This window comes from Pygocentrus nattereri, chromosome 2, assembly GCF_015220715.1.
Source record: "Pygocentrus nattereri isolate fPygNat1 chromosome 2, fPygNat1.pri, whole genome shotgun sequence".
Classification (NCBI taxonomy): Eukaryota; Metazoa; Chordata; class Actinopteri; order Characiformes; family Serrasalmidae; genus Pygocentrus; species Pygocentrus nattereri.
In genome coordinates, this window is record NC_051212.1 from 52,156,331 (window position 1) to 52,167,811 (window position 11,481).

Consider the following 11,481-nt stretch of genomic DNA (forward strand, 5'->3'; position numbering starts at 1 on the left):
ACATCGAGCTCCCCTGAGCGTCTCCACGGGAATCTAAAACACTCGCGAACCAGCGTGTTCCTAGATTTTAGCCAATGACTAGATAACCTTAATCAAGTACCAACTTTAATTGTACACTTGGCCATATACATACATGTAAAAAATACAGTATGGCAAAGACACTTTCACACAGATTATTCCCTCTTTAGAAAACGCTTTAAACACCAGCTCGTGTCACTGGCCCTTCACATTTCTATTAATAGGCATTTACTACAGTAAAAATCTGAAGTCTTATAAAACCAGAGGCAAATCCATACTGCTGACTGGATTACACAAATTGGCAGGATAAGAAATATACTCGTTAGAATAATCTCATCATTTTAGGACTGTTAAAGTCAGAAATACAAAATTTTAAGCTCATCACGCTTGGGTGGGGGAAGTAAGGCCCTTTGTTCATGTGGCTGGCCACTGTGTTGTCATTCTGCAGCATGAGATGGAGCTTGGAAGCACGTGATAACGGTTTCATCGTCTCAAGTGTAGTCAGTAGTTTAATTTTGAACAAAATCGCCTATTAAAAATGCAGTAGGAGGGCGGTATGCAGACATATTGCTCTGAGCTCAACGAAACATTTATATGAGGGCATAACAAACAGAACCTCAGCATAATGTCAGATGACCAAACCCAGTAGCACCTTTAACAAATGGACAGCTAAGTAGAATGCTTTGGTTCGATTTATGCCATTTTACGGAGAGCGGGTACTTTGCAACGACTGAAAACATGGAGAACAGTGGACGGAGAGCGAATCCGCTCCGCTAAAGTGGACCACATAAACTGAAACGAGGAGTTGAGGTTTGGGCTGGCCCCAGTGCAAACAGTGGTTTGAAAGTGATGTAGTGTTGTGGCCGCGCTTCTCACAGCTCGTCGCCCATGTGGGCCTTTCTGAAGGCATCTCCGGTCAGCTTCTCCTGAGCCTCCTTCATGCTGGCCACCACTGCGGATAAAGGAGAAGAGAGGTGGTCACTTTAAACATGCGTCATTCATTCAGTTGCCATTAAAGGTTTCGTTATAAAGTACAGTGCTGTGAAAATGCCAGAGACTACCTTTCATCTAATTACGTCCCAGTCAAAACGATCGCCGAGTCAAAGTTATCAATTCAGGAACATTTAAAAGAAGATTACACATAAAACCTCAACACATAAATATAATATCAAAACGTTCAGTGTTTAGTTGGCTGCATCTTCTGCTTCTCATGATCCAAGTAATCAAAAACATTCAGTGGTGTTGAGGTCTGGACTCTGGGGTGGTCAGTCCATCGTTCAGCTTCTTTGTTTGATGTGTCCGTCTCCTTTTCTCAGTGAGGTTCTTCTTGATCAGCTACACGTCCTTTCAGACCCACGGTGCTGAGTGGTCTTCTCACAGTGGAATGATGGACAGAAACACCTGTGGACGTTTTCAGATCTGAAGCAGCTTGATCTCCTCTATCTCAGAGATGAAAGCTTTAAGTGCTGTTTATCTGACGGGGGCGGTTTTGGTGTCTACCAGGTCTTGCACGGCTGGTAGGAGTCTCCTTTCATTGTTAGGAGCTTTGGAAGCTCATTTTTCCTTTTGACTTTCCTCTTCCTCATGCAAATGGATTAGGTTACGTCTAGTTGTCTCAGAAATATGAATAACTTGTGTTTAACGGCTGTTTTGACTAGAAATTAAATAAAGGGTTAGTCTCTGTATTTTCTGGCTTTAGGCATGATTGTTCATCCTGGCACCAAGAAAAAAGTCTTTCCAATTCTGACTGACATTTGAAATCACAGCTAAAGCTGGAGAAAAATATCTAATAATTTGTGGTCTTTATATCAAATAACACTCAAAATGTATATTTATTTATTTAGGCTGCTCTGGCTACAGTGTGTGTGCATTCCTCCACAACAAGAAGGCAAAGGTTTGACCACACCAACCCTCTTTATGGCTGCTTCTATGGTTATTCCTCTGATAAAGTCTCTGCTATAAGGACTGTTGCAAAGACAGAAGCAGCCTAATTTGCTGTTGTGTCAAATGTAAGACTATGATATCTCTGACACTTTTCCTAGTTATGTCTTTATTAAAAAGTCCATTTTATATTGAGCGACAGGATGTCCTGTAACGCGCTTGCTATGTTTAGCGATACAAGCTATGCCATTTACATTTCACCCGGTAAGCTCCTCTGGTGTCGCATCTGCCGTGAGCACCAGTTCAAAGCACGTATGATCCAATTAACTTGGCAAAATAAATAAATAAATAATAACAATACAAATTATGCCTTTCATGTTTGTTAAACAGTGCCTTGACAACACAAGTTAAACAATGAAAATGCCTGGTGAACTTTGAAGATCATTTTTCCCTCAGAGAAATAAACAGTTATTATCGTTAGCTAGCTTTGTAATTAGTATGGACTTTTCTAAAAGGAAGTGCAAAATTAAGCCCACAGTGTTTTGACACATTTCTCATTTACAGGCTGCACTGTGGGCTCGATGAGAACAGCCAGTGCAGATGCTGCATTTATAGCCTGAGAGAACAACATACCAGTAGAGCTGCATAACTAGTAACAAACTTTTATACAGACCAAGACAACTTTGACCCCGTTTACACCTGATCACTTCATGTGACTGCATTCTACACTATACTTCCAAAAGTACTTGCTCATCTGGCTTCATACACAAATGAACTTGAGTGACATCCCGTTCTTAATCCATAGGGTTTAATATGATGTCGGCTCGCCCTTTGCAGCTATAACAGCTTCAACTCTTCTGGGAAGGCTTTCCACAAGGGTTAGGAGTGTGTTTATAGGAATTTTTGACCGTTCTTCCAGAAGTGCATTTGTGAGGTCAGACACTGATGTTGGACGAGAAGGCCTGGCTCACAGTCTCCACTCTAATTCTATTGGGTTGAGGTCAGGACTCAACCCAAGTGCAGGCCAGTCAAGTTCTTCCACACCAAACTGGCTCATCCGTGTCTTTATGGACCTGTTTTGTGCACTGGTGGGCAGTCATGTTGGAACAGGAAGGGGCCGTCCCCAAACGGTTCCCAGAAAGTTGAGAGCATGAAATTGTCCGAAATCTCTTGGTGCTGAAGCTTTAAGAGTTCCTTTCACTGGAACTAAGGGGCCGAGTCCAACTCCTGAAAAACACCCCCACACCATAATCCCCCCTCCACCAAGCTTCACACTTGGCACAATGCAGTCAGACAAGTACCGTCTCCTGGTAACCACCAAACCCAGACTCATCCATCGGATTGCCAGACAGAGAAGCGTGATTGGTCACTCCAGAGAACACGTCTCCACTGCACTAGAGTCCAGTGGCGGCGCTTTACACCACTGCATTCCACGCTTTGCATTGCCCTTGGTGATGTAAGGCTTGGATGCAGCTGCTCGGCCACGGAAACCCATTCCATGAAGCTCTCTATGCTGTTCTTGAGCTGATCTGAAGACCACATGAAGTTTGGAGGTCTGTAGTGATTGACTCTGAAGAAAGTCGGTGACCTCTGCGCACTATGCCCCTCAGTATCCGGTGACCCCGCTCTGTCATTTTACGTGGCCGACCACTTCGTGGCTGAGTTGCTGTCATTCCAAATCACTTCCACATTGTTATAATACCACTGACAGTCGACTGTGGAATATTTAGTAGTGAGGAAATTTCACAACTGGACTTGCTGCACAGGTGGCGTCTGATCACGGTACCACGCTGGAATTCACTGAGCTCCTGAGAGCGACCCATTCTTTCACTAATGTCTGTAGAAGCAGTCTGCAGGCCTAGGGGCTCGGCTTCATACACCTGTGGCCATGGAAGTGACTGGAACACCTGAATTCAAAGATTTGGATGGGTGAGTGAAAACTTTTGGCAATATTGTGTATATTGTTTCCAGATATGCATTTGACTAAATCTTTTAAACTTGGTAGTCAAATCTGTCTCTAGATAGCTGGATGGAAATCAGACTGCTATGTGGGACAGAACATGCAAATCCACTCATTATGTGGCAACCAGATACCAACTATTTATCCATTCATTCTCTTCCTGTGTTACACTGAAGATGGTTGCTGCCTAAAAATGTGTCTGTCCGTGTTGCTAATAAGCACTTTGTGTCATCTGGTCCCCAACCATGCATGTCCTCCATGATTATCTTCCTCACCGACACGGATCACATGCCCAGTGACGTACTGCATAGGGAGGAGTTTCGACTGCCGAATGTCTTGGAGAGACAGTTGCATTTACACTGCTTTGATATGTAGTTCAAATCCATTTTGAAAGCGTCTTGAGTCCCTTTACACTTGTAGGTTTATGTGGTTTGGCCTCATCCAGATACAATCCGGATACTCACGATGCAGTGATGAAGTGTCCAGGCGCATACGGGGCCTTTGGCAAACGTTATTGTATCTGTGATGTCAGTGAGATCATAATAAAAACCTCTTACTTACAAAATAGTAGGAGAATGGGGGGGGGAAGCTTTTAAAGAGTTTTTACTGTCAAGTAAATGTCAATTTTTTTTTTCTGTCAATTTTTATTCCAGTGAATTTGGACTGTTTCCTAGTTCCTATGTTCATACAATCTAAAGAGCAGTTGGTATTTTTTTTAACCGCATAACAAAATACAAGCCAAAAAGTTATGAGATTTTCTTATGATAGGAAAAGTAGAATTACTGGGAAACTAGCCTGGTCAAAGTCAGGCCGAATCTTGTGCTGTTTCATTTTGTTTTCTATGGATTTCGGTCGGTCACTGGACTGACGCTGATTGCAGAACTGATGAACAGTTCAGTGGTGATGTCCACAGAATCCACAGAGCAAAGATGAAACTGAAAGCTTGTGAGGTTCAGGGTGTTTTTACAAGGCAAATGAAAAACAAACAAAATGGTAACTCAAAGCAGAACTCACAGCTTGAAATTTCTGCACTGTGCTCACCTTGATCTGCATTGCTGTAGAAAAACTTGTAGTTTGGGTTCCCGTTCTTGTTTGTGATCTCAGCACGGACTTTACCGCTGGGATCTACAATGGAAAAAAAAAATCATCATCTTCATCATCATCATCATCATTAGATCACTGCTCACCTTTCCAGCCTACATGGGTCTTCACCCTGGAATACTGTAGGCTAACACTTAACTGGTTAAAAAAAACTATTATTTCATAATTACATAACAAAGTAAGAGTGTGGCCTTTTCCCAAAACCAAGTGATCTGGTGTACCTCATGCTTTTGAAGACCTGTGGGGGTATTTTACTCAATTAGGCCAATGTAAAGCCTGTCAAAGGGGAGAAGAGCTAAGAAAGGTTTCTACTGGAGAACTGCTTAAATATCCCAGCTACCAGGAAATTTCATTTAGTAAAATACACAACCTGACTGCTTTAGCAGAGCAGTGTCAGTGTCAAATTTATGACATTTGCTTATGTTAAGTTGCAATCTACAACAGACAAATTGTGACATACATTTTACACGAATACTAGATTCCAGATCCTACACGATACTTTCAATGTCTGTCCAAGTTTACTGAACTGAAACTTTTTTTATAACACTCAGCCAGGTTCAAATAAACGGTCTGTTTGCTTACCAACCTGCCTAAACACCTGCCAAAAAGAAGCAACACTGAGTAAACGCCCAGCTTCCTATTCACGGACTGAAAGTTCGTTTCTTTGATATACAATCTTTTACGCATCCTGCAGAGCCGAATGATTCGTTATACATGCTGAATGTAGAAAGCCAGCTATCCATTCTTTGGCAATGAGGCATTTTGTCTCCACAGAAAGAACTCAAATGAACAAACAACACATTCAACTCGCATAAACTTATTGCTGCTGTCGGAACGAAACCTCGCATCTCCAATTTTGACGTTTTTCACTTTCTGACATAAATTGAAAATACTTGTTGGCCTTTATATTGTGTATTAATTTCATGATGAATGGCCCAAAAGAAACGGCCCAAAACGACTCCAAAAAAACGTCCATTGACTTGCATTAAAAGTAGGTTTGAAAAGTAAGAAAACTATAAAGTTTCTATTTTGGAGATATGAGGTTTTGTTCCAACAACAGTGATATAAAAAAATAATAAAATACATTTTGAAATCCAGGTTATGCCATTTAAACACACACACACACACACACACACACACACAAGGTAGTTTCTTACCCAGAAAGAGTATTCTGGGAATATAACCTCCATCTGGGCTGAAGGCTTCATCTTTTGGCTCCTCTTCATCCTGTAGATAAAACTGAATATTTAGAAGGAAATCTCTGTCCACCACTGGACGTCTAGTAGTAATTTCCAAATCCATATCTATACTAGAATGTAATCCGCAAGCACATCTTGGTACATATGAGCAGGCATCCAAAAAGGGCATGGAAGCCAGATAGACAGATCTATTCAGTTTGCTATGCTGGGAAATGGAACTGAAATTTAGGTATATTTATAGTAATTATATGTAAAAATGTGCCAATTGCTCTGACCTGATCTGTGCATGACATGAAGTCACACAGTCTAACGGTATAAGGAAGGCTCATAGTCTCTATGAGCTGAAAGCTCTGTTGGCTAGCATGAACACATTACAGCAAGCAAATTGCCATGTTTACACAAAATAAAACAAACAGGTTCTTATGACCCACTTTGTGCATATTTCAGACCAACATTGTCCTCAAAAGCCCACAAAATGTAAAGCTGATCGTAGTAACATTGCAAAATAAGGTCAACCCAACCTCCTCATGGTGTGCCAAGTTAGCCAGGTCATTACAGCTTGCTAAAACCATCTGAACCTTCCGCTCCAATGACCGTTTCATTCAGCGTTTCAGCTGGACTCGGCTTAGACTGCTCAAATTAAAAGTCCCCTGCGGAGTTTTGTAACTGCAGTTCATAAAAACGTTCGCCTTGGCAATACGTGAAGCTTCTGAACGAGCACTGAAAGGAGTAACACTGTATGATGAACCCATTACGTGATGAGAGTGCGTGTCGTACTGTTTTAAAGCCTCAAACATAACAGTTCCAAAAGAATTGAAATGTTTGAGGTTGTTTCTACCAAGGGCGGCACGGTGGCGTGGTGGGTAGCGCTGTCGCCTCACAGCGAGGAGGGCCTGGGTTCGATTCCCCAGCCGGACGGCCAGGGTCCTCTCTGTGTGGAGTTTGCATGTTCTCCCCGTGTCTGCGTGGGTTTCCTCCCACAGTCCAAAGACATGCAGTCAGGCCAATTGGACCTGCTAAACTGCCCTTGGGTGTGAGTGACTGTCTGTGTCTGTCTGCCCTGCGATGGACTGGCGACCTGTCCAGGGTGTATCCTGCCTTCCGCCCGAAGACTGCTGGGATAGGCTCCAGCATCCCCCCCGACCCTGACGGAGAAGCGGCTTAGAAAATGGATGGATGGATGTTTCTACCAACGCTACCTCACTTTCTACAAACTTCATCATGAGGTTACATAACAACAGGGAGCAATTTTAATGCTTTTCCACAGCTGCAGAGGCAACACTGGGGCCTTCTGGCATGTCGTCTTGAAGATATTGCTGTGAAAATGACCAGCGCTTCAAATTCTCACCTCCAAGTTAACCATGACGAAGTTGTGAGCCAGCTCCGAGATCTCCTTAGATTCAGCGAACTTCGGCTTCAGTGCTACAAAGACACAAATTTGGGAGGAAAAAAATGTTTACATTTTAGTCGAATCACAACCGGATCTAATGCGGTGTTCATGACAACCGGGACATCTGACTTTCTCTGAGCTTCTTACTTCTCAGCTCAACTGATCGAAGTAAGAAAAAACAAACAGATGCTGAGAGCGATAAAGTGCATGTTTGGCTGCTGGGGGCATATATATATATATATATATATATATATATAAAAAAAAAAGCTTTAAAAAGCTTTTAGGCGAGAGTGAACGAGCTTTTTGGTTAGTGCTTCACTTATTTTTAAAGCAGACGTGGGTTGTGTGGTTTACCAGTAAAACTGAGCCGAAAATGACATGAAAGTGCAAAGTTTGCTCAAGAATCTTGAACTACTTAACTTCGCAGTTATCCAAGTACTCAAATTTATTCAGCGATACACACAAACAGCATTTAACAGAATAAAAAAACCTCCAAAGTCTGACTAAAAAGCTCAAAAAGCCTTAGTCTTCGGGTGCCTTAATGTTGACATGGCCTCACAGAAGCTGGAGCTCTTGACAGACAGACACTTTCCAAGGGGGAATTACAAGCTGGATGGCCATTAAAATGGATTCGGAAGTTTCTGTTCCCACTTGGGTCATAAACACAGCACAACACCATCCTACACTGTTCACTGTAGCCTTTGATAGACGTGGACTAATACAGGAGACAGAGGTAGTGACAACAGTAAAATATGCTGAAATACGGTTGGGGCAGTCGCGGGCTGGAGGTTAGAGAACTGGACTGAAGTGCCCTTGAGCAAGGCACCTCACCCCCCCTCTCCCCCCTGGGCGACGTGGATAGGGCTGCCCCCTAGCATGTGTGTTCACTAGTGGGTTTTTCACTGCAAGGACGGTTTAAATGCGGAGGTGTGCAAACACAGTTGGCTGATGGTTCTGAATTCAATTCACAAATCATTAGACACGATTTTCAACCTAATCGTGATTCTAGAAACAGCCAGAAGAATGTTACTATTATCTTTAACTCTTTTCAGTGTAATTGTGATTCTGAAACAATAAGGTGACTTTTACAAGTTGCCTTACACCATTTTCAATCTGACGCCGATTCTAAAAAACTAATCTCGTTAAGATTCTTGCGTGAAACCTGGCCTGAATACTTATTTCAAGAAGCTTTTTATATTTATTGTGTTGAGGAAGAGAGCATACCTTTACAGGCACCACACCAGGTCTTGTGGATGATGACCATGACCGGCAGCCCACTGCACAGAATGAGGAAAGTTAGAAAGATCAGTTCAAGGCGGGTATAAGCTAAAAACACACGGAAGTATCCAAAAGAATAACTGCACACAGATTCTTTTCGATAAGGACGTAGACAGGTGCAAATTCCAGTCGTCACAACTGGGAGGACATTCCAGTAATTTTTCTAAATTTTGCATAATTAAATGGTTGAGATTTGCAGAAATGTAGGGGAAAAAAGGTGGAATTTGCCTTTAAGCAATTTAAAGGGAAACAAAGTCATTCCGAGTGGTTTGGTGTGAAATGCTCTGTTCTACACTCTTTAAAAAAGACTGTTCTTTAAGGGTTCTTTAGTAAAGAAAATGGTTCTATATTAGATCCAACACTCACAGAACCCTTTGCATGATTAACGGTTCTATGCATCATGACAAGGTTCTTCAGATTGATGTGCTGTAAATGGTTCTATATAGGACCTTTTTGAAAAAGTTCTATTTAGCACCCAGAAGAGTTCTTCTGTTTTTACAAGCCGACGTCGTAACAAAAGAGCTCTGTATAGAACTCTGCTTTAAAGAACCCGTCTCGAAAAGTGTTCTGTGAGTGCATGTTTCAACATGGAACCGTTTTCTTTAATAAAGAGCCCCATAAGAACCGTCGTTCTTAAGTGTGTAGAGGAGCTTACAGAGTCAGAACTGTTCACAGTGGTGGTGATAGGAACCAGACGTCCACCTCTAAAAGCTCCCTCACAGAAAAGTTACGAGCATATGAAATGGCTATCCATATGCTGCCTCTCTGAGACACTGTTTTACACGTGTTGTGATGAAGTTTTGGCCAAAAACGTCTAATTAAGCCAATTATTTATATCCGTTCATGGTGGTGGGAAACATGTGCGGTGTTGTAGAACAAAGTAGCCCCCAGAGAAAACTGAAAAAATGTGTTTTAACACTATTTTACCATCATCAGCACTACATATAAAAACTCAGAAGACACGTGTAGGTTCACTGGTGGTTTTGGACGGTCTGCAATTGTGTTGTAGACACGGTGACCCCTGGTTCCCCATCACCACCACTGTAAAAAAAAATGTCATTAAGTTTCTCTACAAGGAGGCATTTCACACCAAACCACTCTGAATGACTTTGTTTACAACTTCGTGGTGTAACTGCGCAAGACTTTGGAAAGAACGGTGGAATCCCCCTTTTAAGCAACTTGAGTTGTGTGGTTGGTTAGTGTTGTGGGTAACACCTCTACCTTCTACGCTGGAGACTGGGGTTCAAGCGCCCTACACTATACCAATGAGAGTCCTTGGGCAAGACTCCCAACACCACCTTCACCCACCTGTGTAAAATGATCAAAGTGAGCGTCAGCCAAATGAGTTGACTCCTACCTTGCTTCAGCCTCTTTCTTCCCATCCTCCAGACTCCTCCAGTGGATGTGGTCGCCAAACCCTATTTAAAAACGAGTCAAAAGTGCAGAAACCCTGTAATTAGACACTATAATCAGTACAGCGCAGAAACAGTGACCTACCTGGGGAAAAGGTGTAATGAGACGGCAGTAGATTAAAGCGAAGTTAACCCGTTAAGGCAGTTACGATTTCTACTGCTTTCACAGCCTCAACAGAGGTGTGTATAACTGCATGGAAATATATAATTATTACGTTATCACAGGATGCAAAGCAGGTGTCCTACTTAAGGTGAGCCAGCTGTTTATCAGTTAGCCGTTAGCTTGCTTAGTCGCAGCGGCGGCGGCGACAGAAAAATCGAATTAATCCGTTATTACCCGAGCTGGAAACCCCGAATATACTACTTTAGGATAAAACATGTCCAATTCGTGCATAACTACCGTTTTAGATGCTTTGTATTCAAATTATTTGGTTAAAGTTAGTACCATGCTAAAGCTAACTAGTTAGCCACTGCCTAGCAACCAAAAGGTACCGGTAGCTAGCTAACTGGCTAACTAGCTTACCGGCTAAAGGCAGACGAGCCTTTAAGCGCTTTTCGCGGCTGGGTTAATGTTACCTTTCCCCGGCCCGTCGGCTGAAACCCGTCCGAGCTGCGTTAGGAGGACAAATGGTGCGAACGTAAGCAAAGCGACGCTGAGGAAAGCCGACTGCATGGTTTCACTCAGGCGTTAGCGTCGAAGGAGAAACCCAACTGCGGCGAGTCCAGCTGCCCGAGGAGGGACGAGTCCATCCGCTCATCCGGATAAACAAGACCCCGCTTCTGCGCAGCTGCGCTCCAGATAAAAATGAGATTTTACGATAAAAAAAGTCTGTTGGCTGAAAAAAAACATATTTTATATAAGTGGTGTCCTTTATAGTGGACAACAGGACGTTGGATAGTATTCATGCAGATGTATTCCTCTTTTCTACACCGGTCAGGCATAACATGACAACACTGCCCAGTTTATCAGCTCCACTTACTGTATAGCTGCTCTTTGTAGTTCTACAGTTACAGACTGTAGTCCATCTGTTTCTCTGATGCTTTACTACCCTGTTCTTCAGTGGTCAGGACCCCCATGGACCCTCACAGAGCAGGTACTATTTGGGTGGCGGATCATTCTCAGCACTGTGTGTTGCGCTGGTCTGAGTGGATCAGACACAGCAGTGCCGCTGGAGGTTTTTAACACCTGAGTGTCGCTGCTGGACTGAGAATAGTCCACCAACCCAAAACATCTGGCCAACA

General features: G+C 42.8%; 1 protein-coding gene across 1 annotated transcript; it reads right to left on the reverse strand.

Moving 5' to 3' along the window:
- Window positions 1–83: 83 nt before the first annotated feature.
- Window positions 84–11,017, reverse strand: txndc12 (thioredoxin domain containing 12 (endoplasmic reticulum)). The gene is made up of 7 exons (XM_017703372.2): window positions 10,816–11,017; window positions 10,185–10,245; window positions 8,774–8,826; window positions 7,508–7,581; window positions 6,118–6,187; window positions 4,901–4,984; window positions 84–970 (listed from the first exon to the last, which is right to left on the reverse strand). The coding sequence occupies exons 1-7, from the start codon at window positions 10,910–10,912 to the stop codon at window positions 891–893; spliced, it is 519 nt and encodes a 172-aa protein (XP_017558861.1). The 5' UTR covers window positions 10,913–11,017; the 3' UTR covers window positions 84–890.
- Window positions 11,018–11,481: the final 464 nt, after the last annotated feature.